Genomic DNA, 16,314 nt, shown 5'->3' with positions numbered 1-16,314 from the left:
CGGATAAATATGATTTGGGGCAGATGGGGGATATGGAAGGTGTGGGCAAGATATTCACAGAAGAAATCTGTGCTGCATGTGAGGTGGTGTGTGGGGTGAAGATAAGACAAAAAGAGGTGCAAGGAACAGCATGGCAGAATGAAGAGATGAGACAAGTTGTGGTGCAAAAGCAGAAAGTACATAGTATGTGGATGGGAAGCAGGGGCGTGGAGGGAGTTGAGAGATGGAAGAGAGTTATGTGTAGAGAAGAAGAGAGAGGTGAAAAGATTAGTATGAGAGAGTAAGAGAAGAGTCGATAAGGAATTTGGAAGGAATTTGAGTGTAAAGCGGAGGGAATGTAAGAAAATGTTCCGGAATGAGGTAAAGAGAGTAAGACTGGGTGATAAAGAAGTCAGTCAGAGTAGTGAAAGATAAAAATGGTAGATTGATGGTGGAGAAGGGAGAAAAAGCAGATGGATAAAAGACTTTCAGGAACTGTTAACCATAGAGAATGAAAGTAATGTGAAGATAAGTGGATGGGGAATGGCTGGGAGAAGAAGGGTGGTGACAAGAGAGGAAGAAATCAGTAAGATGGAAGTAGTGGAAGCAATGAAGAAAGTCAAAATTGGGAAAGCCCCAGGAATTGGTAGAGTGTGTGGTGAAATGTTGAAGCATTAGGAAGAGATAATGGTACAGTAGAATGGATTTGGAAGATGTGCAGATTGGCCAGGGAGCAAGGTAGAATCCTAGAGGATTGAAAGTCAGGTATAATTATTCCCCTGTACAAACAAAGAGGGGAAAAATAAGTGTGTGGTAATCACAGGGTCATTTGTCTTCTTTGTGTAATAGGAAAGTGTACTGCAGGATATCATCCGTCCCTTTCCCGGCGACGGCCTAGTGAGATGCCTGTAGTCACTTCCTGACTCACTTCTTCATTTCTGCAATATTTGTGGCCTTGCCTCTCACTTTCTTTCTATCCAGCACCACCTCTCCTCCTCTAAACCTCACCTTCTCTTCCTAATTGAGACTCATCTGTCTGAGACAACTGACAGAAAACCCTTCTCTATATCCTCCTACTTTCTCTGTACTCATTTCAATGCCAAAGGTGACTGTTGTGTCTATGTACACAATTATTTATCTTGCTCTCATGTTCCTGAACTTGATTCTTCTGAATTCTTGACTCTCTGGCTTCTGCTTTCCCGTCATTCTCTGAGCAAAGAGTTTTGTTTTATCAGTTGAAGAAATAGCTACAGAGCCATCAGTGTGGAAAAGAGGAGGGAAGGATGATGAGGTAAAATTGTTAAAAAGGTTTTTGGCAAGGTGCCAGAAGGAGTGGAAAGAATCTGAGTTGGAGAGTTCAGAGAATTTAGCCCATCCATTCATCCATCATCCAATCCTATGTTGCCCCATGAGGAGCACAGAAGCCCGGAGCTAGGGAAGTTGGTCCTGACATTTGAGATAAGAGTGACCAGCCTCACTTATCCGGTTGGCATTACGTGAGCAATAAACCCCAACCACCCCTTGGGTATAAACCTAAACAAGCTCAATCCCACTGGAGTGCCTTAATTACCCACTAAACCACCAGGTGCCATAATATGGTTATATGGATACAACCCAGCATAGTAAATGATTTCCTGGTGTAAAGGAAATAATTTGGCTTGTCACTCAGTGTAGAGTTGCCCATAGGCAGAAGGAAGAGGGAAGAATGAGGGAAAGAAGGACAGAAGAGGGAGTGTAGTCACCCACAGGCAGAAGAAAGAGGAGAGAATGAAGGAAAGAAGGACAGAAGAAGAAGGAAGGAAGAAAGGAAAGGGCAGACACCCAAAGCGGCACTACATCGAGAGAATTTAATATGGATGAAATTATTTTTAGCAGAGCAAAGAACAGACTTAGCATGATTCTGGGCAGAAACATAAAAAAGATGAGATTCAGGGGTGGGTTGGCTCCGGTACCTTTTGTAAGCCTTCTCCTTGCTGTGACATAAATCTTTAATTTCCAAACTGCCCTCTTACACTTTCTATCCTGCTATCTGTACCTTTATCTCTGACTTCCTTTCTGGTCATTCTATAGCTGCTGTTGTTGATGGCCACCATTCTTCTAGATATATCAATAGTGGTGTTCCTCAGGGCTTTGTCCTATCACTAGCTCTCTTCCTTTTATTCATCAATGACCTTCTAAGCTGTACATTTAACCCTATCCACTCATATATTGATAATTCCACCCTTCACCTTTCCATTCACTTCTCGCAGCATTCATTTCAGCAGGTACTTTAACAAACAGGGGATGAGGCTATGGGACACCTAATGTCTGACTTGGCTCGTATCTCTGACTGAGGTAAAAGTAATCTTGTTGTTTTTAATGCATCAAAAACTCAGTTCTTACACATATCAGCCTGCCAAACTCTGCCACAGGAGTACCCACTAATGTTTAGTAATATCCAGCTCAATACAGCATCATCCTTAAACACACTTTAGGTTTCATTCTCTCAAGAGTTATCTTGGAAAGATCATATTACATCTCTTTTAAAATATGCTTCCACGAGATTAGGTTTGCTAAGCCCTGCACAGTTGTTGACTTTATACACGGGTTTTATTCGCCCCTGTGTAGAGTACAACTCTCGCGTGTGGGACGGCTCCTCACATACAGCTCTTCTCAACAAGGTGGAGTCAAAGGCTTTTCATCTCATTAACTCTCCTCCTCTTACTGGCTCCCTTCAACCTCTGTCTTGCCACACTGATGCATCTATATCTCTTTTCTATCACTACTTCAATGGTCAATGCTCCTCTGAACTATCTGCTTGCACCCCTCCACAACTACGATGGGTGCATAGTACCCACCTAGCAACAAACTCTCATCCCTTTTCTGTCCAACTCTCTAATGCAAGAGTCAACCATTACTCCCAGTCCTTCACTTATGCAACAGGTCATCTCTGGAACTGTCTCCCTCGGTCTGTACAGTATTTCCTACTTCCTATGATCTCCAGTCTTTCAAACACAGTTTGTCTAGGCATCTCGAAATGAACGGATCTTGAATTTGGATCCCTGTTGTATTGTTTTCATTTTTGCTTGGAAGGAATGGTTTGTGAGCTCCTGGTCTTTGGTTCCTGGTGCATTAAAAAAAGAAAAAAAAATTATTGATGGATTTAGGGAATTAACATAGGAAATATTTGGTGAGGAACAACGAGGTATTAGGAAGGGAAGAGGCTGTGTAGATCACATATTCATTCTTAAGTCTTTTGTGGAAAAGTTTCTAGCGAAGGGAAAGAAGTTGTATGCGGCCTTCATGCATTTGGAGAAAGCGTATGACAGGGTGGACAGACAAGGAATGTGGAAAAAATTAAGAATATATGGAGTAAATGGGATGTTTTTGAATGCCATGAAGAGTATGTATGAGGGGCTGCAGTGCAGGTGGCTAGTGAATAGAGTGAATTTTTCTATTTGAGTCCTGCATTGAAACAGAGATGTGTCATGTCTCCATGGTTGTTCAATCTGTATATGGATGGGATTGTAAATGCGATACAAGGTAGGGCAGTGAATGTTAGAGTCGCTTTAATGAAAGAGCGCACCATTTGGAAACTCCCTGTACTGTTGACTGCAGATGATTCTGTATTGTTAAGTGAATATGAAGGGGAACTGCAAGGCCCGGTGACTGGGTCTGGATGAGTGTGTAGGAAATGGAATCTAAATGTGAATGTAGGGAAGAGTAAAGATATGGTCTTCGAGAGAAATGAAGTCACTGGATGTACAGTGAGGTTGGATGCTGAGGAACTGGAAATTGTGAGTGCATTTAAGTATCTGGGTAGTGTGATGAATAAGGATGGAAGTTTGAAGGGTGAAGTGCTTGAAAGGGCACAACAAAGAAGAAAGGTTGCTGGTTCTTTGAAAACAGCGATAAGAAACAGGGATGTGAGCAAGGAAGTAAAAAGGTCACTGCATGACAGCACTGTGATACCAGCTCTAAAGTATGGAAGTGAAGCTTGGAGCTTGTTGGAAGGACACAAGTCAAGAATGAGAGCACTGGAAATGAGTTACTGTATTTGAGAGGAGCATGTGGAGTTACATGGAGAAATTGACTGACATGTGAGAAAGAGAAAAAGTGTTGTGGTGTGGATGTGGATCTGATAGAATGCATTAGGAGAAATACATTGGGGTGGTTTGGCCATGTGGAGAGGATGGAGAGCAAGAGACTGACGAGGAGAGTGTATGTCAGTAAGGTGGAGGGGGGTAGAGGAGGGGGAGGCCAAGGATGAGATGGAGGGATGGAGTGGAGAGATATATGAGAGAAGGGGTATGAACTTGGAGCATGGCAGTGAAACGGTGGGGGACCAGATGACATGGAGGCAATTTGTTTGTGGCCACCCCTTACAGGGGTAAGGTATCTGGCAACACACAGACAGACAGACAAATGACAATATCAAAAACAAAAAATACCAGTCTCTCAGCTCACCTCACTGTCACTCTTGCCATGTTCCTTGAAGTAAACGGTGTACTGGGTGATGATGCCATTGGGGCGTTCAGGTGGCAGCCAGGATACAAGAATGGATTCAGCAGACATCACCAGAGCTTTGACAGATGTAGGAGCCTCAGGAACTGTTGGGAATTAACACACATCATTATTCATAGTAACTAAATATTCATTTATCCATCCATCCATCCATCATCCAATCATACAATGTCCCATGAGGAGCATAGGAGCCCGGGGCTAAGCAGTTGGTCCCGACATTTAAGATGAGAGTGACAATCCTCACTCATCCCTGAGTGGTATTACATGAGCAATCAACCCCAACCACCCCTTGGATATAAACCTTCACCGGCTCAATCCGACTGGAGCGCAATAATTACCCACTAAAACCACTAGGCACCAAAATCTGGTTATATGGTTACCACCCACCGTAGTAAATGCTTTCCTGGTGTACAGGAAACCATTTGGCTTGTCACTCAGTGTACAGTCACCCACAGGCTGAAGGAAGAGGAAAGAATGAAGGAAAGAAGGACAGAAGAGGGAGTGTAAAGTCACCCATAGGCAGAAGGACAAGGAAAGAATGAAGGAAAGAAAGACAGAAGAGAATGGAAGGAAAGAAGGATGGAGAGGAAAGGGCAGACACCCGAGAGCAGCACTACATCGAGTGAGTGGATGATGAGTGCTCCCACCTACCACAAAATATTCATTTATTCTAACCCTAATTTGGCTGTTACTGTATGCTGATAAGAATATGGCACTGCAAGAAAAATGATATCCAAGTGATGACTGTTAGAAAAATATTGATGATCATGCATGGCTCCTGGTGTTTTTTCAGATTCATTTTTGCTCTAAGTTTCTATCTATCTATCTATCTATTGCCAGACACCTCAGTCCCATAAGGGGTGGCCAAAAAGAAACTGCCTCCATGTCACCCTGTCCCCTGCCATTTGATTGCCCTGTTCCCAGCTCACACCCCCCTCTCTCATATACCTCTCCACTTCACCTCTCCATTTCATCCTTGGCCTCCCCCTCCCTCTCCCCCCATCCACCTCACTCAGATACACTCTCCTTGTCAGTCACTCACTCTCCATCCTCTCCACATGGCCAAACCACCTCAATGTGTTTCTCCTATTGCTTCCTATCACATCCACATCCACACCACAGCACTCCTTCACTTCCTCATTTGTCAGTCTGTCTCTCCATGTGACTCCACATGCTCCTCTCAAATAACTCATTTCCACTGCTCTCACTCTTGACTTCTGTCCCTCCAACAAGGTCTAAACTTCACTTCCATACATTAGAGTTGGTATCACAATACTGTCATGTAGTAGCTTTTTCACTTCCGTGCTCAATTCCCTGTTTCTTACCATTGAAGGAACCAGAAACTTTTCTTCCTTGTTGTACCCTTTCAAGCACTTCATCCTCTAAACTCCCACCCTTACTCATCACACTACTCAAGTACTTAAATGCACTCACACTGTACATTTCCTCCTCATCAACCCAACTGTACATTCACTGACTTCCCTTCCCTCGAAGACCATATCTTACATTCACCTTTAGATTCCGTTTCTTACACACACTCCCAAACTCATCCACCAAGCCTTGCAGCTCCCCTTCATCTTCACTTAACAACACAGTATCATCTGCAAACAACAGTACAAGGAGTTTCCAAACACTGCCCTCTCTCACTAGGGCCACTCCAACATCCACAGCCCTACCTTGTATCTCTTATTACCCCATCCACATACAGACTGAACAACCTTGGAGACATGACACATCCTTGTTTCAATCCAACCTTCAAAGAGAAAAATTCACTCAGTTCACTATCCACATGCACTTAGTACCCTCATACATACTCTTCATGGCCTTCAACAACTTCCCATCTACTCCATATATTTTTAATACTTTCCACAATCCTTGTCTATCCACCCTGTCATATGCTTTCTCCAAATGCATGAAGGCTGCATACAACTTCTTTCCCTTCTCTAGAAACTTTTCCACTAAAGATCTAAGAATGAAAATCTGATCTACACAACCTCTTCCCTTCCTAATACCCCCCTGTTCTTCTCCAACTAATTCCTCTGTTATTTCCCTAACTCTGTCAATAAGAGTCCTATCATGAAGACAAATGCCCCTAAGATTACCACACAATTCTTTTTCCCTTTTCTTTATACAAAGGAATAATTATACCTGACTTCTAATCCTCCGAGACTCTACCTTCCTCCCAGACCAATCTGTACATCTTCCACAGCCATCCTACTACTATCTCTCCCCCATGCTTCAGCATTTCACCACACACTTCATCAATTCCTGGGGCTTTCCCCATTTTAACTTTCTTCATTGCTTCCACAACTTCCATCCAACTGATTTCTTCATCTCTTCTCACCACCCTCCTTCTCCCAGCCATTCCCCAGCCACTTATTCCCAGCTACTTATACTTGCATTACTTTCATTCTCTATGTTCAACTGTTCCTTAAAGTGTTCTCTCCATATGTTCATTTTTTCTCCCTTCTCCACCAGTAATCTACCATTTTTATCTTTCACTCCCCTGCTAACTTCTTTGGCACCCTGTCTAAGTCTCCTTACCTCTTTCCAAAACATTTTCTTACATTTCCTCCACTTTACACTCAAGTTCCTTCCAAATTCCTCATCCACTCTCTTCTTACTCTCTCATACTAATCTTTTCATCTCTCTCCTCCTCTCTACATACAGTATAACTTTCTCTTCCATCTCTCAACTTCCTCCATGCCCCTGTTTCTCATCCACTCACTATATGCTTTCTTCTTTTGTGCCACAGCCTCTCTCACCTCTTCATTCCATCATGCTGTTCCCTACATCCCTTTCGTCTTCTCTTCACCCCACACACCACCTCACATACTGCACAGATTTCTTCTGTGAATATCTTGCACACACCTTCCACGTCCCCCATCTGCTCCAATCCATATTTACCCAATCGCTCCTCCACTTCCCTCTTATATTCTGCCTTTTTTCCATCCTCTTATAACCTCTCCACCCTCCTTGTATACACTACTTCCTCCTGTCCTTCCCTTCTTCTTTTTCTCCATATCATTTGGACTTTGATTCTGACCACCTGGTTTTGATTCTGACCACCACCAAGTAGTGGCCAGAAAGTTCACTCCCCCAACCCCTACATACTCTTGCATCCATTACACAACTCCTCATCCTTTCATACACACACACATAATCAATCATTGCCTTTCGTTCATTCAGTTCACCACCCACCCTTCTCATCACTTGCCCCGTATAGCTATGGATCATTTTGTGCCTGCAGAGGGTATTGGTTATCACCAACCCCCTCCCAGCACAAATGTCCACTAAAGCACTGCCATTCTCATCCATCTCTGCAGGTGCACTCCATTCACCAACTACTCCATCCACCTTCACATTCCCTACTTTACCATTCATATCTCCGATCAAAAACTCTCACATTCCTTTCAAACTTTTCCATGCACACTTCCACACTTGTCCAGAACTCTCCTCTCACTCTGCTTGCATGATCTTATGTTGATGCATACATGCACACAATCGCCCACATTTGCAGTCCAATTTTCAATCTTACCCACACAATCCTTGGGCCAACCGATCCATACTCTCTTATATTCTCCTTCCATCTGTTACTCACAACAATACACACTCCTTCTGCTGCTCTCTCATTCTCACCTACTCCCGTGCATATTCCCCATCCATACTCCCATTCTCTCACACTCTCACCTCTCCTTTTAGTTTCAATTAATCCACATACATCCACTTTCCCACCCTCAAGCACCTGAACAATGTCTCGTTCTTTCACCTCATCATTTGCACCCTTTACATTGCATGTAGCTATCTGTACCATGTCTTTTGTTCGGTCCCTAGTCATCACCTTTTGGTCAGTCCTGGTCCGAGGCTTCTTGTTTGTATTTTTAGTTAGTTGTTTTCTGGGGAGGGGCACTAAACCTCCGCTAACCCACTTGTTGTCACATAGGGAACACGTGTTGGTTGCTTATAAGGTTACCACCCAGCATTTACATCCTTTCGTGGTTTACGGGAAATCTAAGTTTCTATATCTATAATATTAAATAACAGTTTTTAATTATATACAATTATTATCAAAGTAATTTTGCCTTGTTTTTATTGTCTGAATGTACAACTGAGGGTAATGTTGGAAAAAGCAGTACGGTACTTACATATAATAGAAAAACAAGATTGAAGCAATTTATTGATGTGAGTGAAGGAGGACGAAGAGGACTCCTGAGAGTAAAAGAATTATGTGAGTACAGCACAGCCCTGGAAGTGGTTCTGTCATGGCTGTTCCTTGTCAGAGATTTCCTAGGAGCAAGGCACATGAGATGCTGCTGCTATAGATGAGGAAGCTGCTGCTGCTGCTGATGATGATGATGATTTACCGTAGCTGTTGGACAACCTCATAATTTGCTCAGACTAAGTATGCATGGAGATTGTCAACTGACCACAGTGGAGCATACCACAGACCCAGCATACTTGAGATGTGTTGCTGTCTCAGATGCGTTAGTGTCACCCAATGTGAAAAACAGTATGTGTTGTTTAGTTTAAGTGTAGCAAAATACTGTCATCTTTAAATATAACTAGCGTGAGTTTGTATCTGTGTAGGGATGGGTGGTGCCCATACTGCAAGCTGGCAAGACCCAACCTATCTGACCTTTCAAGCTATGTTTTTGAGTTCTCTATGGATGCAGATTTCACTCTGAGTAGGGATGGAGCAAGGGCTGGTGAATTCTACATGCCTGCATGTCCTATGGTTAATGGACACAGTGGATAGATAACACTTACTGTCCTGGTCAGTCTGGCAGTGGATGGGCTGAGAGCGGACTCCCTCTCCACCTGAGGTATGGGCCAAGACCTGGAGACTGTAGTTGGTATACTTTTGAAGGCCATGGAGGTGAGTCTCAGTGGAGGGTGTGATCTTGATGTCCTGGCTGTCTTCATCTGTCATGATACATTGCCACTTGAGAATAAAGTAACTGTAGAATGGACTTTTGTCAATACTCAGGATGCTAATCAGTGAAAAACACTCGTAATGCATCTAATGCTGGATTGATAATTATTTTACAAAAACACACACACACACACACACACACACTACTGTATAACTGGTTCCCAGTTGTAAGAACTACAGTTTAATATTGACTCTGAAGGTTTCCTACACATTACTAATTTGTCACAATCAAAATAAGGCACCAAGAAAGGAAGAAGTAAAGCTCTGTAATCTTGAAGATTTGCTGTTGACGCTGTTAGTAACTCTTGTCTGCTTGGCTGAGCAGTCCTAACTAAACACACACCAGCTTAACAAATTTCCAATTTAGCACACAAAATCTTGTCCATTATTACTGCCCAATATGGCAACAAAAACATGGATAAATTCCAATTAATTGTAATACAAAGGTTTGTGTAATCATGGTTGACACCCTTCCACAAGTCTAACAGGACCTAGATCAAACCCCTGGGGGTGACATGGAGCCTACATGTGGTGGCACTGTGTATCCTGGACAGAGAGAAGCAGGTGTAACATCTACCCAGAAGTCAACCCTCTTCATATAACCCTGCATCTCGTCATGGGAAAGGACCCTAGTTTGACACCTGCTGAGGTGCTGTCTACCACAAGGGGCTGCCAGATCCTTGCACAGTGTAAGTACTATACTGTACTGTACTATACTTGTACTGTACTGTACTATCTCTGTAGGATGGCCCTACAGAAGCATTTGCCTACCTGTGGTCAACAGGTCTACTCAGCCAGACAAACTGAGGTTAAACAACATCATGGACATCAACTTCTTTCTTTTCTCAGTTTGATGGTTTTGTTACACTACCTGCGTGAAAATACTGTATACATGTCATAATCAGATTATGTTGTTTAGATGGGGCTATTTCATTAACTTGTGTTATCCTGTATCCATTTTAAAAATGAAAAAGCACAAAACAGCAGTCAGAGTGCCTTAAACTGGCATCTCTGATTTAATGGAATATTCAATTTACCACCAAAGGCAGTATCTGAATTAATGTCTTAAAATGAGGATACACTGTATGTAAGGTATACAGCAATGTGTGTTCTCATTTCACAAACACCCCCATTAATACCATTACACAGCATGTACATAGAAAACCATTAGTTTATCACATGATATACAGTTCAGTATTAGTTTCTATCTAGTGACCTGTGAGGGTGTATGGTGCCCTTCCTTGGCATGTAGAAGGACTGCCGAGTCTCTGAGAATGGACTGCATAACCCAAGTCCACGAGAAGAAAAACATAGAAAGGATATGAAGATGCTTTGCAACAACTTGCTAAAATTGCCACGAAGAAACTTGGAATGTTGTATTTAATCCATAACTTCTTCACTGACAAGCAGTTTGCCATAATTTATATGAGTCATGTGAACTCTCAGCTTGAATACTGCTCACCCTTGTGGAATGGATGTGGAGAGGTTGTGCTAAAACAACTGGACAAAATTCAGAACAATGCAACAATAATAATCAATAACCCACCAGTTACATATGAAAAACCAGTGCCTCTGCTACAAGTAAGACAGAATGTTGTCCTCCTTTCATTATTTTAGAGATACTTTTATGGCAAATGCTCAGATGAATTTGCATCATTTGTGCCACCTCTCCTTGCCTTCCCCCGTGCTACATGAGCATCTCATAGCGCCCATGGCTTGACTGTCACACTGCCATATTGCAGAACTTCTGTCTTTCAGAATTCCTTTATTCCTTGAAATGATTCTCTTTGAAACCTGCTTCCCGAGATTAGTTTCCTCCCAAACTTTAACTTCAACTCCAACTGTTACAGATTTTTATGAATGAAGAACACCTGTAATCTGATGTATGGATTTTTTTTTTGTTCATCTTCTGAAAAAAAAAAAAAAAAAAAGAAGAAGAAGAAGAAGAAGAAGAAAAGAAAAGAAAAGAAAAGAAAGGAAGGATAAGACATCAGGGATGATGTTATGCTGATGAACACATGGGCAACCATTAAAAATTTTCTTGTGCCATACTCCCTCCACCATGCACCATCTTTGTGGAAATATTTGTCTGTATCACACACAGTCAGAAAACATATTAAGCTTTAATATTGGAGAGAACTATTATGTACTCCATGCAAATAATAGTTCACATAAGATTTTGAAATTTTCACATTTAGAGATTAAGACATCATTATGTGGAATCCAGCAACTTCTATACACCCATGCCCCGATTTCTGGCAGTGCTGTGTACCAGTGGGAGTGTTTGGTCTGCAAGTATATCGGATACTTACGCAATTTTCCCCATAAGATACTGAAGAAAAGCCAGAGATGAGTTCCAGGTCCAAATCCAAACTCTCATATACCTCACCCAATCAACAAATTCTGACACAGAAACACCATAAGTAATGTTATTATCCTCATAAACAATACTACTGCTGAAAAATGAAACATCAAACATCACATGCACGAAGGTAAGGTGGGTAGGACGTGCAGTGTGCAAAGATTCAGGGCAACTGACAAGTGACAGACAGGCAGCTGACACCGGGACAAGCAGGGGTGGGGGTGAGTGGGGGGATGGAGAGGGGGACAAGCAGGGGTGGAAGAGGGTGGGGGAACTGGAGGGAGGCAAGCTGGAGTGAGGGAGAGAGAGAAGTGGGGATGGGGGAGGGTGGGGGATGGGATGGGAGACAAGCAGGGATGGAGGAGGGTGGTGGGGATAGGGAGGGAGACAAGAAAGCCAAACTGTCCTGCTACCCCCTCCCCACCCAGTCTCACTCACTCACTCTCTCTCTCACTCAATCTCATTGACTCTCACTCACTGACTGACTCACCCACTCACTGACTCTCTCTCACACTCACTGACTCATTTTCTCGCTCACTCTCTCACTCATTCTCACTAACTCACTCTCACTTAATATCATTGACTCACTCTCTCTCACCCTCACTGAATCATTCTCTCACTCACTCTCACAGTCTCACTGACTCTCACTGACTCTCAGACTCACTCTCTCTCTCACTCACTCTTACTCAATGACTCACTCACTCATTCACTCACTCACACACTCTCTCTCCCTCTCTCTCACACACACACACACACACACACACTTGGGAGACAAGCTGGGGTGGGGAGATGGGGAGTTAGACAATCAAGAGCAAGGGAGGGCGGGGGGATGGAGAGGCAGACACGCCTGGCAGTGCTGAGCACGATGGAGGATGGAGGAAGGATGGGGGGAGAAGAGAGTGGATGGAGGGAGGACATGGAGAGCCGTGTATACCACCACATCCCATTCGAACATACTTGTTCCAAACCTATGGAGGGGTGGAGTGTTCGGACTAGCAAATCAAAGGCTGTTTGGATTGTGTGAATGCTCCCCCACTTCTTTTGTTTGGTCTAGCAAATCATTGGTTATCGATGCGTCGGCAATCAGGGTATGGGTGTATTTTTAACATTTAGAGACTGGTACACCATTATGTGGTATTCAGCAATTTAATGGCCTCTCAGGATCTAGTGCCTGAAGAGCTCCATATCCGTAATTTATGTTCACTAACACAGTGGAGTTGCAATTTAGGACAGGGGGAAGTAACAATCTTACAATAACAATAGTATTTAATTTCTCCTTTTATTATCTACTTAATAACACAATAATATCACGCAAATGTGCACAAGAAATAAAATGGGTGCCTTCAGGTTTTGGATTTCCAGCTGGGTGTGATTGTTTGCAACCTGTGCTTTGTGCTTTTGTCACTCATTGCTAAGGTTGAGTGACCCAAGCCTATCCATGTGATGCACATCCTTTACTTGCCTGCCTCAGCCTCATTACTGTGCTGTCGTTGTATCTATAAAAACTTTTCTCACTCCTAATTCATCTTAGAACTCTGAACATGTACTTCCAAACTACCTAAGTTATGATGCCTGAGTGTCCAGCAAGTGCTTCTCCTAGCAGTGAAAGTGCTAAGAAGAGAAAAGTATGTGTTCCTGAGGGAAAGCAAAAATAATGGATGAAGCAGTGTGGGGTGTGGAAGCTTTATGCGAAAGAGGGAGTAACATTTGGACAACCAGAAAAAATAAGTTGGCTGGGTTTACAATATGGACAGGCTCTTTGTTGGAAATTTATAAAACTAAATAGGCTAATGATGAGGGGGCAGTAAAATTCAAGCATTTTTGCATTTAGTGCAATGAGTGTGAACAGGGTTTAGTGACTGAATTTTGGTATGAGCTGAAAGACTCTGGGTTAGGAAATTTGGTTCTTACAGTCCATGACAGGCTGATGTGTAGATATAATAAGTTAGGTAAGATAATCATTTGAGCTCAGTTCTTGTGGACCATGTTTTCAAACAAATTTAAACTGCTTGGTTGATTTGTTTATTAGTTTGCATTACTGCAGGTTGATTACGTACGAGTCTTGGGGAAATAGCAGTCAGATAGATTATTTTCTGGTCAAGAGGGCTGATAGGAGGTTATTGAGGGATGTTAAAGTTATAGGAAATGAGGAGTGTGTGCAGCACCACAAACTATTGATCTGTGACATGGTGCTTAAAGAACGAGTGAGGAAAAAGAGGACTTATGTACCTAGGAGGAAAATACGGAAGCTGGAAAACCAAGCAGAAAGGGATGCCTTCTATAGCGAGATGAGGAGAGTGGTGGCTGAACAGGGAGCCATAGACAGAGGCGTTAATGAACAGTACAGAGCCCTCAAGAACAACCTCTCCAGAGTCACTGATGCAATATGCAATTGGACAAGAGGCCCACCAAGACATAAAAGTAACTTGGTGGTGGGATGAGGGTGTAGAAGCTGCAGTTAAGGAGAAAAGAGGGCTTTTCCGGGAATGCAAAAAGGGTGGTAACACGGAGGAATACTTGGCTGCCAAGTGTAGGGCTAGAAGTGAGGTATACAGGGCAAAGTCTGAGTCACAAAGACTTTTACTTGATAACCTAAATCATGTGGAATGGAAAAATATGATATTTAAGGTGGCAAATCAGATCTATCTGTCTATTGCCAGACGCCTCAATCCCGTTTGGGGTGGCCACAAACAAATCGCCTCCAAGTCACCGTGTCCCCCGCCAACTCACACCCCCCTCTCTCATATACCTCTCCACCCCATCCCTCCATCTCATCCTCGGCCTCCTCCTCCCTCTTCCCCCCTCCACCTCACTCACATACACTCTCTTTGTCAGTCTTTCACCCTCCATCCCCTCCACATGGCCAAACCACCTCAGTGTATTCCTCCTAACGATTCCTATCACATCCACATCCACACCACAACGCTCCTTTATATCCTCATTTGTCAGCCTGTCTCTCCATGTGACTCCACAGGCTCCTCTTAAATAACTCATTTCCACTGCTCTCACTCTTGACTTGTGTCCTTCCAGCAACGTCCAAGCTTCACTTCCATACGTTAGAGTTGGTATCACAATACTGTCATGTAGTAACTTTTTCACTTCCATGCTCACTTCCCTGCTTCTTATCATTGCTTTCAAGGAACCAGCAACCTTTCTTCCCTGCTGTACCCTTTCAAGCACTTCACCCTCCAAACCTCCATCCTTACTCATCACACTACCCAAGTACTTAAACGTACTCACATTTTCCAATTCCTCACCATTCAACCTCGCTGTACATTCACTGACTTCACCTCTCTCAAAGACCATCACTCTACTCTTCCCTACATTCACCTTTAGATTCCATTTCTTACACACTCTCCCAAACTCATCCACCAAGCCTCACAGCTCTCCTTCGTCTTCACTCAACAATACAGCATCATCTGCAAACAACAGGACAGGGAGTTTCCAAACACTACCCTCTCTCACCAGGGCCACTCCAAAATCCACTACCCTACCTTGTACCTCTTTTATTACCCCATCCATGTACAGATTGAACAACCATGGAGACATGACACATCCCTGTTTCAACCCAACCTTCAAAGAGAAAAATTCTCTCAGTTCACCATCCACACGCACTGCAGCCTTAGCACCATCATACATACTCTTCACAGCATTCAACAACTTCCCATCTACTCCATATATTCTTCATATTTTCCACAATCCTTGTCTATCCACCCTGTCATATGCTTTCTCCAAATCCATGAAAGCCAGATACAACTTTTTTCCCTTCTCTAGAAACTTTTCCACTAAAGATCTAAGAATGAATATTTGATCTACACAACCTCTTCCCTTCCTAAATCCTCCCTGTTCTTCTTCAACTAATTCCTCTGTTCTTTGTCTAACTCTGTCAATAAGTATCCTACCATACACTTTTCCTATTATACTAAGAAGACAAATGCCCCTATGATTACCACACACTTCTTTTTCCCCTTTTCCTTTGTACAAAGGAATAACTATACCTGACTTCCAATCCTCCGGGACTCTACCTTCCTCCCAGACCAATCTGCACATTTTCCACATCCATTCTACTACTATCTCTCCCCCATGCTTCAGCATTTCACCACACACTCCATCAATTCGTGGGGCTTTCCCCAATTTAACTTTCTTCATTGCTTCCACAACTTCTATCGTACTGATTTCTTCCTGTCTTCTCACCTCCCTCCTTCTCCCAGCCATTCCCCAGCCACTTATACTCAGATGAAGAGGCAAATCAGATGAAGAGGGAAAATCAGGATATTATAGGTGAGCAGTGTGTTAACAATGATGAAGGAAGGGAAGTGGTGAACTGTGGGGATATTAAAGATGTATGGAGAGAGCATTTTAACTGGTTGTTGAATGAGGAGTCTGACTGGGACAGTGAAGGTTTGGAGCCAGCAGATCCAGTGTTTGGCCCTCGGCCTTTGATTGACGCTGCTACTGTGAGTGAGGCAATAGGCAGGATGCAGGTGGGGAAGGCAGCAAGTGTGTCTGGGTTGACTGCCGAAATGTTGAAAGCCTC

The 16,314-nt window shown here is 43.1% G+C and overlaps 1 protein-coding gene across 1 annotated transcript in view; it reads right to left on the bottom strand.

Moving 5' to 3' along the window:
* The window catches only part of Dscam1 (Down syndrome cell adhesion molecule 1), an 829,655-nt gene that overhangs the window by 140,190 nt on the left and 673,151 nt on the right, over window positions 1-16,314 (bottom strand). The window contains exons 25-26 of the mRNA XM_080267762.1: window positions 9,250-9,405; window positions 4,426-4,568 (exon numbers count right to left, since the gene is read on the bottom strand). Of these exons, the coding sequence (XP_080123888.1) occupies window positions 4,426-4,568; window positions 9,250-9,405 (299 nt within the window). The remainder of the gene's footprint in view (window positions 1-4,425; window positions 4,569-9,249; window positions 9,406-16,314) is intronic.

The sequence above is a fragment of the Coenobita brevimanus genome, chromosome 25 (assembly GCF_032717465.1).
Source record: "Coenobita brevimanus isolate Jiangsu-jjx chromosome 25, ASM3271746v2, whole genome shotgun sequence".
NCBI lineage: Eukaryota > Metazoa > Arthropoda > Malacostraca > Decapoda > Coenobitidae > Coenobita > Coenobita brevimanus.
This window is presented reverse-complemented; position numbering and strand designations above follow the sequence as displayed.